This window comes from Xiphophorus hellerii, chromosome 14, assembly GCF_003331165.1.
Source record: "Xiphophorus hellerii strain 12219 chromosome 14, Xiphophorus_hellerii-4.1, whole genome shotgun sequence".
Classification (NCBI taxonomy): domain Eukaryota; kingdom Metazoa; phylum Chordata; class Actinopteri; order Cyprinodontiformes; family Poeciliidae; genus Xiphophorus; species Xiphophorus hellerii.
The window spans coordinates 20,821,210-20,845,810 of record NC_045685.1 but is presented as its reverse complement, the minus strand read 5'-3'; the positions used below and the strand labels follow the sequence as shown (position 1 = coordinate 20,845,810).

The 24,601-nt window shown below is 41.3% G+C and overlaps 1 protein-coding gene across 1 annotated transcript in view; it reads left to right on the top strand.

Annotated features, from left to right (window-relative positions):
* efnb3b (ephrin-B3b) overlaps positions 1 to 24,601 on the top strand; it is a 116,757-nt gene that overhangs the window by 39,728 nt on the left and 52,428 nt on the right. The window contains exon 2 of the mRNA XM_032582578.1: positions 12,287 to 12,576. Within this exon, the coding sequence (XP_032438469.1) occupies positions 12,287 to 12,576 (290 nt within the window). The remainder of the gene's footprint in view (positions 1 to 12,286; positions 12,577 to 24,601) is intronic.

The window sequence follows — 24,601 nt, the reverse complement described above, 5'->3', positions numbered from 1 at the left end:
ATTTATTTTCCTTTTATTGCTGGATTTGACCAGCACTGCCTGAGAATAAAGTGAATTTGAGGCAATATATTGATGTGTAGATGGCCATCAATTTAAGTTCATGGATATCAGAAAATCAATCAAAACTTATGAGAACCTTAGGGCGTTAAACAGATCAATAATGTAAACATATGAAAATAATTTCTTTAACTGACTGATAATTATCTAATAAGTCTTGTTCTTAGGATTCAGTTTGCTTCCTTCTTACAGAGATATTTTAGGAATGCTTCAAGCAACTGAACCAATGCATTGTTGGAGAAAAAAGGTTTTGAGTAATGAAGAAAGGTATAGAGCTATGGAGATGTTAGAAAAAGAGCAAGGCAGAGGTTCACTGAGACACAAGAGGCTGTATATAGATTACTTTCTAGAGCGAACATTTGTAGGAGTCAAAAGAACCGGCGTAGAAAAAGTTCTGAGCCGGTGATGCAGGAGCAGAAACATAAAAAAAAAAAAAAAAACAGGAAGAAGGATGCAAATGAGAAAGAGATGAACAAGAAAAGAAAGTGGGGGGGATGTTTGCTTGAGAAAAGTTTCTGTCTGACCTGAATATGGTTGCGTTGTTCAGCTTTGTTCAAAGAGGAAAAGAAGTATCTCTGCACAGTATTTCTTTTTTTCATTTTTCCAGTTAGCTCTAGTTTCTCTTCATGATGCAGCTACAAGTTTCAGCTAAATGCGATACGCTCGTCCGCCGCATTGCATCGTATTGTATGGAAGGTAGTGAACGCAGCGGGAGCAGAGCAACACGACAGATGAGGGGTGTGTTTTTCATGGCGCAGACAAACGCAGTGTGTGTTGCAATTTGTATGCGTGGGTGTGTGTGTGTGTGTGTGTGGACGTGCTCTTTTCAAATGCCAAAGCATCCAGCGTGCCTCCATCCCGTGTCTCTGCGGTTATCCGGAGTGTGACATGTACTGGATGTGACATGGACGCTGCAGCGTTCTGGACCGCCTTCGGACAGCAGGATGAGCTTGTGTGCGTGCGTGTGCGTGTGTGTGCAATGACAAGGACACAGTTACCTTCAAAGTCCCATGATGCCAACTAACTATTCAAACAGGGCTTTGCATCCCCCCTCCTGCTGACCGCCTCCTCCCGTCTCCCTGCTGCTGTAAGCCTTATCGTTCTAGCTTTACCTTCCTCTCATCCCTCGTTCTCCCGCGCCATATGGAAACCATTACAGCCGTTGTCGTTTCTCACCACCTACATTCCCGGGGGCTTTTTCGATGCTCACTGACTTTACATCAACCTCGTGCTCCCGTCTCCTTGTTCATGCTGCTCCTCATAGCAGGCTTATCTGTTGTTCTTTCACCTGCCTGTTTCCATTTCCCCCGAAACATCAATTTTACCCCCCCATCCCTTTGTTTTGCTGCATGAGGCTGTAAATCTTGCTTGTAAATTGCCTTGGTGGATGGATTTTGTCCTGAATGACACTGCTTCGTCTTGTGTTTCACTGTAATCGGCCATGTTTGGACTTTAGAAATGATTTTACATACAATTAGCTTTTGCATTGAAAGATTTTCACCCTTATTTGAGCTTTATTTTGGGCTTCGCCAACTAGAGACGTACTTGTCTATTTATCCTCTAGAGGTCCTACTATTAGCGGGTTCCGTCAAGCATTTCTTTGTAGATTTTTGAAGACTCACAATAACAAGGTCAGTGGAGACAGGTGTATTTGTCTTTTTGTGGCTGCACCAGGTGGTTTTTGCCTTACTTTAGATCAGTGTCCTATTCTTAATAGGCCACAGAAATGCTGTCATTGGAAAAACAGTATTTGAAGATGTAGTTTTTGTTTTTTCCTCACTGTTGAGAAACTTTTTTTTAGACTTAAAGTATGCAGAAAGTCAAGGTCAGTGGAGTATTCATTAAAGATTAAGACACCACGTGCATAATTCTCACTTCACCCAGAGATTTTAGATGGTTGTGATTGCAGAAGCTTCGAATACAAGAATCGATTTTAGCAATGGGTGAAATTTCACCCATCTAGATTTGAATACAAGAATCGATTTTAGCAACATACAGCACCTAAAACCTTTACTACCTCTGTTAGAAAAGGTGTGTGAAGGACAGAACAAAAGAACAATGAACAGATTGCAGGATGAATGATTAACAGATGGACGGACAGACAGATGGGTGCATAGATCCATGGAAGGATGGTTGGATAAATGAATGGATGGAAGGATTGATAAATGAACGTTTTTCCAGACTTTTTCCTTCTCTATGTGTATCCAGAACTTACAAATTATGAACTCTAATTCCATTTTTTTCCAGACCAAGTAGAACTCCTTCAGTTTTTAAATGATAATCAAACCTTGTATTTTCCTTTTGACTTTTTATATAAACTGGCAGGAATGCTATCAGAATGTTTTAAATTATCTACCGCACCCCCCAGAAACAGCAACGCTCCAAATGCACGTTTGAAACGTTCCCTTCTTTTCTATAAAGTCCTGATTAAAGCTGCATTCATTGCTACAAATCCAAGCCCCAAAACGCTGATTTATAGGGAAAAGTCACCATATTGTGTTTCTTAGTGGCCTCATTCAGATTTCTTCCCGACACAGTATCTGGAGTCTTTCTGGAGGCCATCTGAGAGAGCTTTGATCAAGTAACCTCAGCCAGTTTGTATTGAAACGAAGTAAATCTTCCTCTTTACGTCCACCCGCCAACTGAACAAACGTCATTAAAAACAAAAGTTCCTGGATGGAAAGCTTTCCATCCTTCCCCGCTCTCCATTCACATCCATTCTCATCCATAATAAAAATGTTGGGAGGTATCTGGGCCACTGCTTTTGGAGAGAGACTCTCATCAATTTACATTATAGCTCTCTGTTCCCTCCTCTGTGTCTCTTTCCTAACCATTCTCTGTCTCCCTCCATCTCATACAAATGGGCCTCCATCTCTCTGCAGCTGCATACACACAGTCAAAGACCACTTTCTGCAGCTCCACTCCAGGGTATATGGTTCTTTAATGAAGACAGTAATAATGATTATGGATATTTTAAAACCATCTGACGGGCCCTGTGCACTTAGGAAGGCAGAAGTCTCAGAGTCTGGGATCAAAAGGACCCGTCCGACAAGAGGGGATCTTCGAAAACAAACGCAGGATGTGCCTGATGGATGGATAATAACACAATTAAAAAGCAGACAACAGATTGTGTTGAAGCTGATTTCCGGCATGCATGTGGAAGACATTTCCATGCACTTTCTATGATTTTTTGATGCGGGGGTCCTTGGGTTCAGCCGGCAGAACGGGGGTTTCAGACGGCGTCTGCGCTGATCAAAGATGAGGTCAGGATAAAAGAGCAACAACATGAGTAAAATTTAAAAGCTTCTGAATCTTTTATTGTAAACCTAGCCGAGCCGTGTAGAACATAACCGGTCAGGAGCGCTGGGAAAAGCAGGTTTGTTTTTTTCCCCTTTTACAAAGTACGCTCTCAAGAGACAAATTGGTTCAGTTCGTGATTTCTGTACACCCAAGCAGATGTTTCACGTTATATATTGTTGGTGTTTCTTCCAGGACTCCTGATTGCTCCAACAGGAGGCTGGAAATGGATAGTCCTATCTCTGTGTGGGTGCCCAGAAATATTTTTTTTTTTTTAAAGTTGATTTAATCCAGTGCTGAGGCTTGAAACAATATTTTTCTTCAAGAAAAGTTAAAGCTGCCTGCGAGGAGAAGTGGATAACTTTACATCTGCAGATCGTCTCAATCATTGTGTTCATACTCGAAAACCCGTCACTTCTTCTCTTGGTCAATTGGAGTCTCATTAAAGATAATTTGAGAAAAAAAACAGTGGATTTGAGTCCAACATTTAAATGTGATATATTATCCTTCCTTGAATAGGTTAGAATGGGTTCATGGTCTATACAAAACATGTTACATTTTCTTTGAGGGTGTCTTGTCACTTTAAATCCGAGTAAGGAGCTGGCCTCGTCTCAAAATTCAACATTTACACTCACACAAGAAAATGGCTGCAAACAGATGAGCAATTATACAACTGTACAGCAGAAGTAGAGCCTCCTGCACAACCAACAAGAGTGCAGCAAGTAGTTTGTCAAGAACAAGACACTTTTCTTTTCCAGCAGCCATTGTACACCACATACAGCGGTAAAACCAGCTGACCAAACTTGCTAAAATGCACAGCGTAACTCAACAGTCGAGAGGTTAGTGAAACGGCTCTTTTTCCAGACACCAAAAAACGTTAATTTATTGCCAAAGATGTCTGGGTGGTTTCGTTTAAGCACTTCAGCTGTTTTTAGAGGCAGTTGAGATCCAAATGGAAGTGTAAAAACATGCAAAAAGTGAATTTTGCGCAATAGGTCCCCTTTACGGTTCAGGAAATCAAAGTGATGAAAATGGACGTATATCGGGGGGAGCGCCTCTCTAGAAAATGAGACCCTGAGGATTTTCCTTGAGCACCAGCCACTTCGAAGACGTGCAGGTGTTGTGGCTCAGCAGGAGTCCTGCCGTGGCCAATCGGTTTGCTGTTCCTCTGAGCATGGACGCCATAACTCCCCTTCCTCCTTCCTTGCGTTTGACAGCGTGTGTCCATACAATACAAACGAGGAGGAGGCAAGGCGAGGTCATTTGGGACCCTCGGTGTGTGATTATGCTGCGTATACCATGAGATTAGAGCAGACAGCTTTATGCACCGGAGGCCCCGCCATAAATCCCCCCCAACCCACCCGGCAACGCTGTCATTGTTTGCTTAGCTCTCTTATAGACGAAGACGCGGCTGTCACTCCCTGGCTGCACTCAAGCTCCACATCAAACCCCCAACAGACAGACCAGGAAGCTGAAGTTCACAAGATTCAAACACTCGTCTTGGTCTTTGCCCTTTGATGCTTTATCACTTTTCTCTCTCTTCGCCATCGTGGCTCTCTGTTCGTTCCCGCGGGTTTTCTCGGCGCTCTAGCTCACCTGCCCCCATCCCACACACTCAGACACGTTTTGCTGCCTTCCCGCCCCTCTCCACCTGGCTGCACCTGTGTGCCCGGCTTTGGTGCCGAACGTGGCTCAGGTTGCTGCTTTGGAATCTGGGAAATGTTTGAGCTGCCTGATATGCAAAGCCAAGCAGGGGAGGCAACGCACAGATGCACAGGAGTAGAGAAGTGCAGGGCTAACTTTGATCTATTTTTATGGGGGTTTATGTAAGAAAGTGATATATATTTGTGAAATTACATGAAAAAAAGAATAAATGTTCTGCATTCTGGGGTATCTCTCTTACAGCTTTACTCAGTCTTGTTTGTAGAATTACTTAGGCTCAGTCAGACTGGATGGATGACAAAAAATCTCAACAAATTTTAGGTCTGGACTTTGACTGGGCCATTTTGAGAACATCGGTATACTTTTATCTAAACAACTCGATTGTAGTTCAGACTGTATCATGAGGACTGTTGTTCTCCTGGATTGAGTGTTTTGCAGCCTGTAACTGGTTTCTGTCTTGTATTTATGCTGCGTTCCAGTTACCTGGGAAGTGGGAACTCCGAACTAGATTTGACATCAGACCTGAGGTAACAGCTTTCTAGTTAAGAAGTTGGAATTTTAACATAGTGACGGCCATAAACATTGTTGCAAAAGCTCCGACAAGCGTCATATTAAGCTTTACTTTCCATAAGCAAACGGCACTTTTAATTAGTTGAGCTTGGAGTTGCAGGCGCTACATGTAGCATTGATTTTAGACTCACTTTTGCTTGTGCGTATTAAAATAATTGTGTTTCCACCACAGCTTATTACTGTTGATGTCAGGAGTGGCCATATTGAAACACAAAGTCGGCCTTATAAGTTGTAACTCGGAGTTGCTCCCAGTTTCCCAGTGGGAAATCCGACTTCAGAGGTTGTTCCAGTTGAGTTTTCCGACTGGGAAGTCGGAACTTCCCAGTTCACAGCAAGGCTGGAATGCAGCATTAGTTTCATCCAGCTTCCACTGACCGCTCAGTGGAAGAATTGATGTTGCCAACACCATGTTTAGCTGTGTGAATGGTGCATTCTGGGTAAATTTAAGTATTGCTGCTACATAAAAAAGTGTTAATTTTCTGCCACACCTTGGGTTTTATAGGCGAAAACGTTCATCCGAAGTCAGTTTTAGCTTTCTCTCTGAGTAAATAGGGTTGAATATGGCAGGCAAACTTTCCAGATTTGTATTCGCAAAATCACTTCCCTTCCACTTCACAGTCATGCTCCACGTTTGTGCTGTGACTTTGTTGCAAAGTGACTAAACGCGGGTTTTTAGGGAGCGGTGTGCACTCAGGAAGACACGCGAAAGCAGGCGCAGCTGGTGAACCTCAAAATGGGGGTGAATTTTATTAGAAATGAAGCAGGTTGTGCAAAATTTAAGAAGTTTTAAAGCTGAAAGTGCAGAATGATAGATGAGGGATGGCAAGCAGGAGGTGTAAAAGGTCGTGCGGGTGGGGACACTTGAGTGTTCTCGGCTCCGCTCGAGGGTCGCGGCAGGGCGATGCTCGGGTTGAGAAAATGATGTTTCTGCCCTCATGAAAGAGCCGAGAAGAGAAAAGGTTTGAAAGCCCACCCTCTCCATCCCCTTCCCCACCCATCGCTCACCCCACCTCTCCGTGTCACCTCTGGCCCCCTCCAGCCTCCCATGCCATGTTTCAAAGTGTGGCCACATGAATGGCTCTATTGTTGAAGGCTGAGAAAAAGGGAAGGGGAGACACGGAGCGAGGCAGAGTGGACAGAGGCAGAGATGAGAGGGAGTGAGGGGAATAATGAAGAAAGAAAAACGAGTGGTGAAAGACTGAGAGAGAAATGTGCCCGAAAAGAAAAGAGAAAAGGGAAAATGCAGTGTTGCTCTGGGCTGCTTCTGAATTGGATGATTTATTTAGATCTGGTCATGGAGGAACTCTATAAAGCAGTTTATAGGCTCACCTCACTTCATGGTTTTTTTTTTCTGATTTTTGCTCTCAGATTCATCCTCCTTGTTCTTTTTCTTTTTACAGTTTGTGAATTTTACAGCCATCTCTGAGACTCACAAACTAACCTCCGTTTTTTCCCCATTGAACTTAAAAGTGGATTTAGAGCATCCACACAAACTTTAGTGGTGCTACCACATGCTGCGCTGCAATCCGGGAGCCGGAGAGTGTGAATTCTGGGATAAATCCACGCTGTCTTCCTTTTTTCTGCACCGCTTGATTAGATTGGGACAAGGTCTCCAAACCTCATCCTGTTTGCTGTGCGCCCAGGTGCTATCACCCACTCTCACACACAAACACACGTCAGCTAGGTTAACCTGGGTTAACGCAGTAAATCCACACTTTGAACATGGATCATAAAATTGAGTTTTGCGCCGTGAATCTCTTCAAAATCCACTTTTTTTTTCTCCCCACCACCACATTTCCACTGATTCCTGCTTGTTTTCCTTTCCGTCTTCCACCTGAAAGCTGCCCGGTAGCTTCACATGCTCAACACTTGCCCTGTGAGCATGCGAGTGCGTGTTTGCTCTGCCATTCTGCGGCGCAGCTCAGCTGTGACTCAGGATACCATCAGATAAAGCTTACACAATGTGTCATGCAGGAAGCAAAAAGGTGCTTGTTTTTATAAGAGTGGGTGCCAGTTGATTTCATTGTTCATGTTTGGAGAAAACCAAACCTGTGTGTGAATGTGGGTGGATAAGCCTGGACAAACCTTTTGTGTTCAGCACAAGGGGTATAGGCGTGTGTGTGTGTGTGTGTGTGTGTAGCCTACCAGTTAAACAGATTTTTTTTTTTTCATGGCTGCAGAAGCTTCAGGATCTACCACCATGTTTACATTTCAGACTCTATAAATGGTGCGAATGCCAGTCTGAAGCCGACAGGAAGGAGAGATATGTCTGTGTTTATAAGTGTTGAGTGAAGCTGAGCGCCTCGCCTCTCCAGTCCAAGTATGGCCTGATAACCCCCGGTGACCTGCGTAATGAGAAGTGGAACAGTGGTTTTCCCAGCAGGCCTCGGGGGCCCCGTCCGAGCCGGCGCTCCTCGCGCCGCGCTCTGAGCGCCCGCCTCGAGCCAAACACACCTGCTGATAACGGCTGCATCTCATTTTGGAGCAGCAGGCCCGTTGACTCTTAGCACTAGGAGGTAACGCCAACCTTGATGGATGTGACTGAAAGTACGGGGGCGCAGCGGAGGATTAAAGGGGGTTTCTGTTTACCTCGGATCTTGGAACGATGCTCTCCGCTATTTCATGGTGTTCCAGCTGCAAATCTGAAAAGTGGTGGAATTTGCTTAAAGTCTAAAGGAACATGGTCACTCAGAAAGAAGTTGTCCATTTTGGTGTGCAGCTGATTGAAAGTGAGGAAAATGATGGCGCTTCTGGATTTGCAAATGACAGCTAATGGCGTATCAAGCAGCATTGCTGAGTATTTCAACTTCCTAAACTGCTTTTTCTTTTGAATATTTTGCATATCTGAAAAAAATCTGCAAATTTTCTCTAAATATGTAAGAGTCACATCTCATAAAACAATCCATCAATTCTGAACAGAAACAATGCAGGGGTCCCATTGTATTTTCTTTTCGTAAACAATTTGTTTCTGTCTTTTTTTAACCTAAAAATAGAAACAAAATTATTTTAATCTGTTCCTTCTTCCCAACTTAACCTTTTTCAAAAGGTCATGTAACTCCAAACTCTAAACTAGTTTTATTTAGCTGGACTCAGGTCAAAGATTCCTCCTTGAATTGCAAAACTTGCAGACCTCTGACCTAAACGTTTGCATATCATTTTATTTGCATTTTGGTAAATTAATTAAGTAAAAAAAAGAAAGAAAGAAAAAAAGCTTAATTCTCATGAAACTGAATATGCATTAAACATTTTCCCCATTCGATGGGGCTCTGATCCCTGTTTCTGCCAGTTGATTCCCCCTAATTTGTGCTGCATAATATTAGGAAAACATGCGAACAGGCTGGTGAATTTTGCAGTAGTGATATAACTTGAAACAGTTAAACAAATACTTAACACAGGTAAAATGCGTATGCTTTTGGTTTATTGTAAACACACATAAAACCTTTTTCTTAATAATTGTTATCTTCCAGCACTTATTACATTAATAAAATAGGAGAAAATAGTCAAGTTTATCAAGAGTGGATGTTATAAGGACTAAAAACCGAGTACATCTTCTCTCTTTTGCTTTTTTTTTTTTCGTTTTGCAGCTGCGGTTCTTAAAAACAGCAGCAGACCAGTTTATCTAGGAGCAAAATTAAATTAGTGCGTTATGCCTGCAGTCTGTACAGCTGAAACTAATGAGAGAGGCACTGCCTGTGAAAAAGTTCTTGCTTTTCTATCTAATTCTATTACCAAAAATCAAATTGTCTCATTTTCAGTGCCTCGTAATGTTCTTAATCGTGAACTTCTATGATTATTTTTGGCTTCCAAAGAAAGTTAGGAAAGTTTTCTTTAAGAAAAAAAAAAAAGTTTGTAGGCTATAACCCAGTTTCATTAGCTTGTTTTACCAGTTTTTGTTACGCAGTTTTTTGGTTAACATCTGACAAAAATCCTCCTAATGACTTGACTTTTAACCTTCATCCAGATTCAGAAAATTACAATTAAATGTTGTAATTTTCAATTGCAATTATATGTTGCTGTTTACAATATTCTCCTTCTCACACACAGTGCTAAAGTCTTTGAAATAAACAGATGGTTCCATAAAGCTATTACATAAAGGGGGACGGGAAGTAGTGGCATAAATGAATCATTTCTGTTATCTGCCTCCACTTGTTGTTTTACGGGTGAATGGAAACAATGCCTCGGATTATGCTAAATGGCTTTAGCAAGACTAAATGACTGCAATCCTGAAATTACTAAATAATTGTGACAGGCCAGGCTAAAAGGTGAGCTTGATTTATTTATTTTTTTATACCTTCGATTCAACAAATAAAACTGTCACTTCCCGCTTTATTTGACACCGGCGCAATTTGCTGTTTCTGACAGAGCAGTTATGCAACATCCCCTCCTTGTCTTTGTGCGCTTTGTGATCTTGCATTGTTTACTTTTAATACTCAAATGGTTGTCTGACAGCAGAACAGAGAGAATAATTAAGCGGGGATTTTTAATTTTTTTATTTTTTCCATGTTTCTGTGATTCCCAAGTGTTCATGTGGATTTGTTGAAAACAGAAGCAGCATCTCCTGCAGAGGTAAAACAAAAGTAAAATAGGCTAGTTTAACATTCGATCACTTCCTCCCACTTCCACATCACCGTGTCACTTAAGATTTTGTGAGAGTGGGAAGTCTTCCCCCTCCCATTTGAATCTTTCCTGCTGCAAACTGTTGTGTCTGTTCCCTTCAGTTGTAACATTCAGTTAAACCGAGAAAGTGTCACAACACGTGCGCCTGTGCTACTTTCTGTTCCTCTGCTGTCTGCTACGTCTGCTAACCCGCTGAATTAGAGTTACTGTCGGCCTCGGGAGCTCTGTTCATAACTCGGTATTTGGCCTTATCAGGACGAGATGGCCTTGTGCTGTGAGTCGGGTTGACGCAGCCTGAGTCATTACTCGAGTTCTTGGCCTTTTTCTTTCAGCTCAGGTTAGAGCTGCACGCGCTCTAACCAAGAAAAGTCTTTCTTGACTTTTGCTTTTCTTAAGTTCTCGTTAAATCTGGAATTTTAATGGTTTCATGACTCCCAGTGTTTAAAAATATATATAAAAAAATATATAATACATCATAGATGAAAGTGAGAAAATGCCTTGACCTCTTTTGTTTCCCATGGTGATTATTTTCGGTGTTTATCCTATTTTCTGCACAGCTCCTCCGTCCTATAGAAACCTGTTTTCCAAGAAGTGAGAAAAATTAAAAAAAGAAACCAGCAGTTTCTTGTATTGAAATATTCCCTCAAAACTGAGCTTCTGGTTCATTAGGCTGAAAATAATCTGATTTAAAATCAAAAACAATTGGTGGGAGAACGTTTTCCAGTCCAGATGATTGAATTAGAATCACTTTGTGGATTTGGATGACAGGTGTTGGATCGCCACGCAAACACACTTCATCCTGAAGTGGATGACATACTGACACCAAGACTGCTTATTTCCAAACTAATTAACTGTACATACCTGAGATCTGGCTCTGACAGCGTTGTTCTTTGTTCTGCAGCTCTGCTCAGATGGTTGTCTGCCTGTGTTTCTACCTCCACGGACATGCCTCAGTTCTCACTTCTAAATATAAACACAGCAGAAACAAATGGCGGGGGGGGGGGGGGGGGGGGGGGGGGGGATGAAAATGAGCTCAGAGAGAAGACGTTCTTCAAAAAGGGAAAAAGAAACTTTTTAGAAAATGCTTTGAACTGCTGTTTTGATCTTTACTTTATGCATGCATCCATATTTGGAGAAGGGAAGTCTTTATTGTAAAGTGTCTCTACACTTTTTGAGACCTTAAAAGTCAAATATATGAATAAAGACAACCTACATGTGTGATATTTGCATAGCTATGGGCATAAGGGTAGTGTTTCTCTACTACAATACATATATAGAGTCAATTCATTAAAGTAGTTCAGCACAATTTGACGTGCAGGGGGAGCTTGCATATTTGCGGTTCAGTATTAGTGGATTTTTCTGTTGAACGCAACTCAAAATTACTTCTTAAAAATTCGCCTACTTGCTTATTTCTCCAGAGAGCGCATCTGAAGTATTTAGAAGAAAATGCAGCTTGGGAAAATTAAAAAATTAGACAAAATGTTTCTTTTTTGACGTATCCTGTCTGGCGGTGAAGCACTCTGAACTGTTTGCGTGCCGAGGTGAAGATTTACCTTCACAGGTGGAACGTTATGGCTTTCGCTTATTTTGACAAACTGGTTGCAATAAAAACCAAAGTTGTTTCAAGCATCCAACAAAAATGTACAATCTAATGGATAAAGGTACAAAATGAATAAAAGAAAAAAAAAGTTTGCCCCCCCCACCCCCAAATAGTTCAACAGACTCTTTCTTGACTTTTGCTTTTCTTAAGTTCTCGTTAAATCTGGAATTTTAATGGTTTCATGACTCCCAGTGTTTAAAAATATATATAAAAAAATATATAATACATCATAGATGAAAGTGAGAAAATGCCTTGACCTCTTTTGTTTCCTATGGTGATTATTTTTAGTGTTCATCCTATTTTCTGCACAGCTCCTCCATCCTATAGGCACCTGTTTTCCAAGAAGTGAGAAAAATTAAAACATAGTGGAACTAAGAGAGCTAAAAGACCCATCTGTTGCTCATTCAGCGGCAAAGACAGGTGCTGTATAAAGACTTTAATTAACCGCCCCCGCCTGCTAACTCCCCTCTCCTCCTCCTCCAGGTTCAGGGACGACAAGGGCTACGTTCTCTACCCTCAGATCGGGGACCGGCTGGACCTCATCTGCCCCCCGCTGGACACGGCCCGCTCCACGCCGGAGTACGAGTTCTACAAGCTCTACCTCGTGTCGTCGCGGGAGCAGGCGGACCGCTGCGAGGTGATGGGCGCGCCCAACATCGTGCTGACGTGCGACGAGCCAACGCGGGAGCGCCGCTTCACCATCAAGTTCCAGGAGTTCTCGCCGAACCTCTGGGGCCATGAGTTCAAGAGCCTGCACGACTACTACATCATCGGTGAGCGGAGCGGTTGTGTGTTGAGCCATCCTGCAGGGTGTGGGTGGTGCTCGGTTGCAGGGGAGTGGGGGGTTGTTATGATTGCATGGTTGATTTCTGATTGTGCCTGAGTGTGTTTGTTTATTCCCCCATAATGAAGACGCAGATTGGGCGGGTGTGTTTATGGTAATTATGTCAGAGATCTGTGTTTAATCTGGTCTGCAGGCGGGCACAAAACTACAGGACTCTCCTTAGAAAAGAAATTACCAGATGACCGTAATGATTCCAGCAGTAAAATTTCTCCCAAAAAAACTTTCTCCCACCTTATTCTTTTGACTTCTCGCTCTGTCAAAAGAAAGTAATATTTCTTGACCTTGTTCACATTTTTCTGTGCTACGACCACAAGCCTTCTTGTATTTTGTTGGAAAGTTATGTTCCATCCCAAAAGTAGCTCATGCTGTAATGAAAAATGTTTCTACCATTAGCTCCAGTGAGTTCAGACTTTGTGAGACTCTCATTTGCTCCATTTACTGTCTGGAAGTCTGCTGGGTTGTGTCATTCCCAGCGTCCTCCGTTGCGGCATCTCCGAACATTAATTTGCAGGTCTTGTCACAGATTGTTAGTTGGATTAAGTTTTGTACTTTGACAAGGCCGTTCAAGCATGTTTAGGGTCTGTTGATGCAGATACTTCATCCAGGACTGAGCAGCTTCTTGTTTCTCTCCCCTCTCTTTCAAAAGCCATGCTGTGGTCTGAATGCAGACACAAAAGTAACATTTTTGCCTCATTTGACCGCATTAACTGAATATTTTCTGTTTTTGACCGGTGTTTTAAAATGATAATAGAAAAATCTCAAGGCCTTCTGTCATTTTGACTGATTACAGTTTGCACACATGACCACTGTGTGCGTAAAGTTGAAATAGAGGTAACTAAATCCATCCAAAAAAACCCCATAATTTTGAGCTCTCTTCTAACAATGTTACTCCTGCTAAATGCTAGTACCCTTCATGTTGACTGAATGCTTCTGCTTCCTCTTAGTTTTTTGCATAAAATCTCAGTGACATCTCAAAGTTGATGGTTCTAATGTGGCAAAGGGAGAAATTACAAGGGAACAAAAACTTTTTAAGTCACTGTATCTTCTTTTGTGTGGGATTTTGCGAACACCAGTCGATCGTCTTTGTTTTGTCCTGGTCTCGACTTGGTGTCTGTTTGTCGTCACTGCCAGCTTTCAGCGACCATGAACGGAGAGGCTGAAATTTGTTTTGGTTTACTCATAAAGGTTTGTTTGGAGCTAGGCTAAGCCCGATGAGGTCATCGAATCGAGTCCGGCCGAGCGTCTCGGCATCGGACGGAACAATCTGGGAGGAAAAGGTCGCGTCATATGAAACCTGGGGGTTGTTTCTAAACACATGCCCTGAGTCAAGCGGGTGTAGCACTCGCAGCCCAGAAACACAAAGAGCACATGCTTGCATACGAGAAGCACTCCCACCGCCCACAAGTTTCCAATACAAACACAGGCCCTGTAAAAACACCCCAGGAGCGAGAGATTGAGCAGGATAGACAAAGAGAGAGACCCTGTTTGATTCCCACAGCTCTCCGCCCACGCACCTGCGAGCTCTTTTCACTCAGGTGTGCAAATGCTCTTTTCAGTGTTTTCTGTCTGCTGTTGCTGGAGAGGAGGGAGGGAAAAAAATGAAAATGAAGGAAGGTGGGACATTCAGGGAGAGAGAGAAAGAGGGAGATGGAAATAAACAAAGAGAATAAGGAATCTTCCAAAGTCAGTCAAGTCCCTCTTGCCTCTTTGTGTTCTATATTTGTTCGGTGTTTCTTTTCTTGCTCTTGGTTTTCACTATCAGTTCTCATAGCCGGCACGTTTTGTGAGGAGAGGTGAGGCACTGGGCATGCTTCCCTTCCACCCTCCCTCAGCTGCAGCATACTAATGGCTCTGTTTAGCTTGATTCAGTTCATTCACAACAAAAGTCGTCTCAGTTGCACAGAAAAAGCAAACAGGTCCCATTTACATTTAAATATTTGCTCTAATTACGTTGTCAGATTGGATGTGAATGACTTTATGGGAAATCTCCCTTCATCTCCTGCCCTGTTTTTATTGTTACTTGAAGGGAAATAATGTACCAATCACATTTAGCTTGAAAACAACGGAGAACAAATTACTACAAGCGCAATGGGAATAAAAAATATTCAATGCCTTATAGAAGTATTTATACCTTTTGAATTTGATTACATTTTGTAACCATGTACCAGCAAATTTCAATGTGTTTTTTTAAAAGTTTTTTTTCATCATACATCAAAACAACGTGGAACTTAATCTGGAGAGAAAGAAAAACGAAACATGATTTACCTTTAAGTTTATTTTACAAATGAAAATCTGCATTTATATTCAGCCCCCTTGAGCAGAAACTAGCCTAATTGGCTTTGACTTGGCCATCCTAACATCCTCCACTGCCATCCTCAAGTCTTTTGCAGCCTCTAACAGTTTTTACTTGCGTACTTATAGCTCCATCCATCTTCCCATCAACCAGCTTCCACTACATGGTTTGTATCAAACTTTTATTGGAGTTTTTCCATGACGGACGTCGACAGATGTGTCCGAATTCACAGAGGAACATTTTAGACGCTATTTTGGAGTCTAGAAATCTAAAAGGTAGATTTCGATCGTCTCAACTGATTTATGTATGAGTTTAGTAATGGAATAAATGTTGAAACACTGCAGGAAATGTTAGTAGTAATAAGCCTGGATGGTAAATTAAAAAGTGACGCCTGGGTCTTTAGTAGCCATAAAATCGTGACACTGCAGTTTATTCCAATATGGAAGCTATGGAAGAGGAGTCAGTTTAAATGGGGGGTAAAAAGCATGAACGGAGCAGCAGCTGGCGGGTAGTAATGAAAGAGTAAACCTCCATGCTCTTTTTTTTTTGGTATTAATGTTAAAAACGTACCTTCCTCAATCTGGGAACTGAAAACAGTACAAGGATCCTCACTGAAGCGTTGATTCTGCAGAGAGAACTGTCCTCTGAGCAAACTACCGAGTTTAATCTAGTGGTGGCCAAACCGTTTGTCAAATGGGCCACAATCGTCGAGTCAAAAGTACTTGAGCCAAAAAGAATAAATAAATATGGAAAATCAATAAACTGAGCATTCAATAATGCAACAAAACTAAATAAAGTAGCCAGATTGTTTACAGAAAAGGGATGTTAAAATTATTCGGTAGGTTAAAAACGAGTTTGGCATGTTTTCCTTTTTAAAAGAATAATAAATAATTTAAAAAAATTATTTTGTGATGAACAGAAAAAGTACAGACTTTTCTCAGGACTAAAAACAGGATTTAGATAAGCTTAATTATTATTTGAAGCAGACGTAAGAGCACCAAAACTTGCATTTGGGTAAAAGTCACCAGAAAGGTCTGCATTTGAAGAGATTGCAAGAAGCCTGATTATTAAAAGACAAACACTTTGTGTTTTACCCATTTTCCAGAGTGAGATTTTAATTTGTCTGTAATACTTTTGTCCTAATCATAAAGAAAACATCTGCAGTGAATCTGGTTGTTTTACAATTAGGTAAATGTAGAGATTATATAGATTTTCTTTTTTAAAAAAGCCTGCATACAAGTGGTTCCAACACGGAAAGATATTTCTTAGTTATGCACCGGTAAGGCTGGTCTCAGCATTTACCAGTTTTTGGTTTTCTTCAAAGCATTTACCTGGTGATTTTAAGAACTTTAACACACACATAAAAAGATTTGTGAAAATTGTTAGTAGCAATTCACCAATTAAATTTAACAGCCATGTTAGAAATGTGCTGCAGGATCTTTGATAGAGGTCTGAGTTAAATCCATCAGAAAATGAAGGATTTACAAGATTGTTCCCTTTTATGCATCAAAGGAGACATCACTAACCTTTTGCTGCGTCAAAGAGCTTGCTGTTTGATGTTGCATTATGAATATTAGTGGAGTTTTTCTTTTTTGAAACATTTAATGAACAGAACAAAAATCTTGTTTTTCCATTGACCTGCCGATCACTAGTCAGAGACATTTAAGGGGAAATTTGCTTTGATCACTGCCTGTTTAGATCACTAGTTTTCCTTATTTTGTGTTTGAAGTAGGAATGGACCTGGATAACCCTGATTAGAAATACCACTTTACACAGACATTTAATGTGTTTTCACACCTGATAGTCAGATGGACTCAGTTTGATTGGGGACCAAAATTGCAACATTTGTTAGATTTTCAGCTGGTGTTAGTCGCTTTCACACTGCACTCTGTCAAACGAACCAAACACTTTGAAAAGTCTGCTCCCCTCCTCACCTGTGGTGGCGCCGCATCAAGAGCAACTAAAGGAAACGACATAAAAACTTCTGAAGGAGACACTGAGCGCAACTTCCTTCTTCGCAAATGTAAATAAAAATGGAGTAACATCAGATTTTAGCAGTTGTAGGATTTTGCTTTAAAGACTATAGACCATTTCTAGATTTTTAGGTTTGTTTTGGTTGTATTTACCCAGAATGCCCTGAGTTTTCAAGTGGTCTCCAGTCTGCTTGGCATTCACATACGCATTCAAACTGCAGCAAAACCTAGGCTTGTAGGTGGACCAGAGTTTGATCTGATTTAAGGGATCTTAAATCAGATCTGAGTTCGATTATACATCCACACCTCCTCAAATGAACCCGACTTTATAGGGAAATAAACAAGAGTTGGAATAATGGAGACTAAACAGGCCTGCTGTAAATGCACCCTGAAACAAAAATGTACAAAACATTTCAAAAGCAGCTATTACTTGTTACACTGTGCTTTGAATATTATCTTCCATATGTATTTATTGTTGTAAACATAGGTTTAAACAGAGAGAAGTAAACACTCAGTAGTAGTAGTTAATATATTTTAGCCTATTATGCTTTTAATAGTGCAAAACAAACCTACAATCTTATGTTAGGTGCTCAATTAGTCGGACTATCTGTACAGTTAGCCAGCTGTAGATTGGTGGCAGGAAATCTTTCAGTTTTCTGCGTCTGAAAATACTTCCAAACAACTGGATTTGTCTCTATTCTAATCAAAGGAAACATGTGGGCATGCTACAGCAAGCTGACCGGCAGTGCTCAGTAAAAGCCGCCATGTCATTTTCTGCTTTAAGCAGCTGAGTTAGCCCTTCCTATAAACAAGGCAAAAGCCTTCTTTCAAACATAGTGGCAGGAATGTTTCAGATTTTCAAAACTGTAACATTATGTGTCAAACCAATAACTGGCAGCTGGTTGGTGTAACAGGTCCACACACCACCGTCAGAGATCTTAAGCTCTACAGGCGCTGACTTTATTTTCTGCTCAGAATCCAAATGTTATCTTCAACCCACAGATGTTGGATAAAAGCAATAACGTACAAATCCACACCTCCCCAACAATCTCTTGTGTTCGTCTCACTCTCCTGGACTCTCACCTGACAATCAGGTTTCCTCGAGACACAAACGCCTTTATCTGCAGTCACGCAGCCCAGACCGATCGATCGACAGCCTCTAGTCCGGTCGATCTTTGGCCGCAACACAAGGTCGCACATGCTCCATCACTTTCATATACGCTCCAAATTTTACAAATGGAGGGGATCGGCGAGGTAAGGAGATAACTGAGTACATCTTCAGACTGCGGCGTGCCTGTGATTGCGTGTCACTAATGAAGAATTGTATTCAGTCTCTCGTGAGATAATTAATTACAGTTTATCCAGCTGTGAATTTACAGCCGCGTATCTGCTAACCGGCCATGTCAGTGGAAATTACACAGAACACGCCGTGGACTGCGTTTAGTGGATGAGTTTAGTTGGGAGCGAGCATGTTTGTGCATGCACGTAAAGGCACCGATGTATGCAGAAGCCTCGGGGTTATCTTATTTTAATTAAGAAATATAACGTACCGTAATTTCATTTGCACACTGCAGAGTGGGCACACATGAAAAATGTTTGAACGGTGGAGGAAGCGGGTCGGTGGAAGTTAATTTCAAAGTCAAACCCATTACAGGGTACCTGTAACTTGGTTAAAGCCCACCGGCTGAACAGTTTCCTGTGCAATTTGTCACCATAATAAACACATAAAGTCATAATGAAACTCTGCATGTTCTGATTTCTACTCTAAAATTATCAGCAAGTAATGTAATTGATCCTCTTTTAAGAGAACTTGGTGATTTTCCAGTAAATCTAAACTCTCCTCAGCTTTAAGAGCCTCTAATTCATCACAGATGCCTCTGTTTTGTAATCAGATTACTTGAATCTCATTAAATGTAATTCTTTTCTTCCGTATCCTGGGGAGAGGAGAGAAAGAGCGAGGGAAATTGATTTGTCATACTTATTGATTGATGTTTTCATTCCTAACAGGAGGTCAGAGTTTATGTAAGCCTATTTCTGTCACTCTCTCACTCCCCGTCTCTCTCTGTCTGATTTTTCTCCCTCCCTCTGTCACTCGCTCTCTCTCTCTCACTCCCTTTCAGCGTCTCCACCCATGTGTCTTTCACCATTCAGATCCTGCAACACACTCACACATCAACAAAAACCACAAATCATGCCTTTCACTGCATTTAAAGAATGCTTTGAGAACAGCTGGGCTTGTGGAAGACACAGTATCCTGCAAGAATGCACATGTATCCTGTAATTGTTTAAGGTTAGCTAATTTACTTGACACTTTCCCAAAAAACATCAGCGTCATCTACGAAACGCTAGCGACACTTTTTATAATTATTTCTGGAAGAAAACAGGCATCAGAAAGTTATGTTCAGGGACTGAGTGAAGCTTTTGTGTGACATTTATCTGCAGCAAAGCATTGTGGGTTATTGTGACACAAAAGAATGTGAACAGGTGAGATGAGAGAGCACTAAAACATTCAACCCTAATGTCATGCTAAGCTATGCAGGTGCTATGTTGGTATAAGGTTACATTTATCTAGATATTTTTTACGTAGATATGTTTTGTGCAACCACATGTTGGTGGTATTAGTAAAATAGACGCTGTAATGTGTTTGCAATGCAAGAGTGTGGCGATAAAGTCAATATTAACCACAAAAAACATTCAGAAGAGGAATATCCAGGCTAATTTTTGTTATTTTGGCTGTGTGTCAGTTTCTCTAAATAAAATGGAATTTAGGTAGAAATACTGTTCATGCTTATTAGAATAATAATAATAAAAAAAACATTTTATTGAGATAAATCAGAAAAGCCCCCAAAATTTGGATCTTCTGTAAGTTCTGATTATATGATCTGATAATTATGTGTCCACTTGAAGACACTCAGACTATTAACTTTAAGCCCAAGATATAATCGTATAGAAAAAGAACAAAAACAGGAAATGATGTCACATTGAAAGCAAGTTCAACAAACTAAACGTTACACCCTTCATGCCGATATACAGGCCATGTAAGTAAACTGCGGCTTCAAACATGACACGACGGCTTCGTATATAAACTTCAAAGACTTAAGGTTTTAGAAAATCCACCATATTTCTTCACATCTGGACCCACATTTTAAATCATCCGACATATACTGCAAGGTAAGAAGCAGCTCTGTGCAACGGCCTGTTTAGTCCCAGGTGGTTCTAGTTCCAATCTAGGCCAGCTGATTCTCATAACAAGAGAAAGGTTCTGATCCCTGGTCAGACCAAAGTAACTTTAGCAATCTCTTTCTTTTTTTGAGATTTTATTTGTTGGAGTGGCGTAACTGTATTCAGTTCTGGTAAATACTATATCAAACCATGAGAAGATTAAAGTAGATTAGTTTAAACCGCTGACAGTGGAAGTGACCCATGACAGATGGCTACTTTAAGAGACAAAGAGACAAAATCTGCAAATGTCCTCAGTGGGGAAGTAGAACTAAGCAGCAGCAGCAGGTCAAACTGAAAGACAATCACAACATAATGAATTGTTTTAAAACAGAACAGGTTAGAAATAGCCAGAAGATTTGGACAAGAGCTAACATCCCTGCTGATCCTGCTCCCTTCATGTCCTTCTGGACAAATCTGCATCACAGCATTGACGTGGGTGTTAATTTGCCATTTGCCACATATATGTCATTTTCTCCAGTACTTACTCATTTTATATCTCAAAAGATATCTGCATCTACCTAAGCAGCTTTGAACAGGGCAGCAAAAAAAAACAACCCCAAAACAAAACAAGTTGCTCAACTTGGTTTCGTGTCTACCAGTCAGCTGGGAAAAAATGGTATTCCTGGCCTTAGTTCGACAGTTCATAAATATATTTTGCAAACAGCCAAGTTGCGGACTCTTCAAAGCGTGGAACAACTCCTGATCGGTGTATATTCACAGAGTCCCAAGCCAAATGAAGAACAGGTGTGGTAATAGGCAAACTGAAACCGCGGTGAAAGACAAATGACGGCGCAAATGCGACACAATGAACAACGGAGAAACTGTTTGAAAGCAAAACGAAGGCATGGAAGGCCGAAACTAGAACAAAGAAGAAGGGAGCATAACAAAACCACAGACCATGACAAAAACTGGCTGCACCATCACATGAGTTGCTGGCAGTCTAACCAGAACCATTTGCTTCGAGGCAAAGTACTGGAAAGATGCAGACAGACGTTTTTTGGGCTCGCATGTGTAGAGCGGCTAAAAGAAAAGGAAAATAGGGGATGACAACACACAGAGACGGGTTATGCAGTCGTGCGCGTTGCTGTTGATGCACTGCCTCTGCTGCATCTCATCTGCAGGGTGACACTGAAACAACGTGGCCACTTTCAATCACTGCCGCTGCTGTCAGGGGAGCGGAGCGCGCACACAGTGAATGATTGCAGCCTCACAGTCAACTTACATATGACCTCAAATGTGACTGATGTCTCTCTCTTTCTCACACACACATACACGCACACCCACAGATGTCGGTAATCTTCTTTGGCGCTAACATATGCACGCTCACATCTCCATGCACAGGACCTCTCTCATCAGCGTATGCACTCACACACTCGCGCAAACACCCCCGTAAACACGCAAAATCCACCCCAAAAATAGCTCGCGCGCCTCGCATACGCTCATGTGCACACCAAGTTTTGGTCAGAACGGGTCAGTCGTTGTGGGACTGCAGTGCTGTTGTTGTTGCACACTGTGACAGATGGCGGCTTGTGGGGGTGTGTGCGTGCGTTTGTGTGCATATTTAGAGCAGAGGCAGGTATTTTCTTGGGGTGTGAATGTGTGCTGCGCAACTTTGCCATCAGCAGGTGCAACCTGTACGGCTGCGCTTGTGAAGGTGCTTTTCTGTGTTGCACGAACGACTCCCGGTGGTGTGTTTATGGAGCGCGGCCCCCTGGGGTCTATGCAGACGAACAACGGCGGGGATAAACAACCCTACCTCACTAAAATGAATTATAGAAAAGCCGAGGAGCTAAAAATGTGAGATCTCGGGCATGTGAGCGCGGTGTAGTGGAAGTCTGTGACTTTTAGTGGGAAAAGTGTGTTTGGGATATTACTCTTTGTGATGTCGCTGTTTTCATGCCTGTATTTGCTCCTGGTATGTTTCCTGCCGAATTGCGTTGCTGCTCAATAATGCAGAGGTTTTCTCTGGTTTATTTAACTGGGTTAACTGAAATCAGTGATTCAGAGCTCTATCCATCTTCCCATCAACTCAGACCAGCTTGTCCTACTCCTTGTTTTACAGGTGCATTAATGAAACATTAGATTTTTGCCATAAATAGCTTTTTGAGGAACGCTGTGCCTCATTTTACTAAAGCTCCTTCTGCCACATCCTTAGCATGTCACCCGTACAAATGAAACTTCTGCAACATATCAAGTTGCAGTATCAGTGCCAACAGTATTTCAGTTCCAGAGGCCTGCTCGGACTTAACGCTTAATAGGACACTTAAAGTTCAAGCATCTGAATAATATTTGGTCAATTGGATGAACTAACTCTTTTATCTTTAGTGGCTCACAAACAGAGGTAAAGGTCAAGAAAGATAAGTGTCAGGATAATATGGGTTAATCATTATTGATACCCGTTCAGTAATGGCTTTGTTCCAGCCACTAAAGTTGCCCTGTTGACTTTTGGTGGAGTTTATGCAGCGGTATCAGGGTTTAAGAAGGGAAAAGCGCAGCATAATGCTGCCACCATCTTGTTTCCCTGGGAACACTGAGTGTTCAGTTTGATGCAAACTGTTCATTTCAGTCCCTGCAGCATTTTGCATGTAAATCCCAAATTATTAGATGCAGTTTTATCACCTAATTGTACGTCCAGCTTCTCTAAAACTTTCTGGGTGACCTCCCTGCCGTTCCTTGTTCTCTTAGATTAAATAACAACAGTCTGAGCCTTCGCAAAACAGATGGATTTATACTGACACACAGGTGGACTCTGCTCACTAATTAGCTATTTTTATTGCAAAATGCACATCACACTTTTTTGATGTAATTTGCCTTGAACTTCACAGTTTTTTGCTATTTTGGGTTTGTCTGTTGCGTAATATCCCAACAAAATATCTTGAAGTTTGTGGTTGTGACGTGATGAAATCACACTGCTATTCTACTTGCACAGGGTGGAGTCCTGTACTCGAGTGTGTGAATGCGGTCTAATTGCTGGACATGGCGGGGCAAACGGCCAGCAATGTCACCGTGCTCAATAACGCAGAGGAACTCACTGGTTTATTTATCAGGGATAAGCTGGAATAAATGACACGGTTCAGGTGGGAGGGGAGAGAAAGAACGGAGATGGATGAAGAGAGAAATTATGGGCAACAACATCGAAATAAGGGGAGAGAAGAAGAGACAATGAGAGAAGAGAAACGCTGCACTGCAGACTAAATGAGCTGCGTTCTGATTCCCCATGTGCATACGAGCGTGTGTGTGTGTGTGTATACATTCACACAAGTTTGTTTGTGACTGAAGTGAGAGGAGCAACAGTGGACGAGTCAAAGAAGAGATGGAGAGGATGAAAAGCAGCTGAGTGGAAGAGGCGGCGGATCGAGGCACTCTTGGAAATCTATATCTGCTGAATATTTGATCATGTTTAAGCCCTCTGATTTAAGCCTCCTGCCAGGCTCTAAAGCGAGCAACGACACAAGGGAGAACGGAGGAAACGCTGCTGAAAGGAGTGAAAGGGGAGGAGGAAGGAAACACGAGCATGTCTGGTTTTTTCCTCACCTGTCCGGTGGCGTCTCATAGGGTAAAAACCTGAAGTTTTGTAGTGTTCATGTGAAATTAAAGTGGTATTATTCTGGTAGTTTTTTTCAAGCCAACTTGTCCAGTTAAAGAAAAAACAAAATCACAGCAAATGTCTTCAGAAACGTAAGTACAATTAGGAATATTAGTCTTAGAATTCTGATAAAATGAACACCAGATTAACGCCAAAGTCGTTCAAGTAGTTTTACTTACTATAAAGTTTTTACAAGAGCTGCAAATCCTTCAGAATGCTTACATTTAAAATTGATCAAAAAACTTAACGAATACAAAAAGTTTTGAGTATTGAGATAATATAATGCTATGTGGTTTGATCCGATATACTGTAGTAACATCCAGATTTGTATTTCTAGGATTTATTTATTTATTCTAAACATTTTGATCTACTGCCTTCACAGTGTGTCAGCAGATCTATTTTAGGAAACAGTGCAAAATACCTACTTTGAAAACATAGATGCCATCTGATTTTATGGCTAATTTTAGATGTAAAAAATAATGCTTCCGCATAACTCAACAGGTTATTATGCATCCTGAATGAACAGGAAACTCTTTGATACAACTAAAAATACGACATAAAACAATATAATGTGACAGAATAACTCACAATACAGTTCAGTACAATAAAATACGACACAATATGATCCTTAAAACAGCACAGTAACATACACAATACAATGAAAATACAATACAAGTATGAAGTATGATACAGTAAGGTAAGATGGAATGCATACCTACACAAAATGATGCAATAAGATACAAAAAGATGCAATATTACTTTGATTGATATAAAATCCAACAAACTACATAAAGATATAATGAAATGCAATAAACTACATTATGATACAATAAAATTTAATACAGTATAGTACTATAGGATACTATTGCATACACATATA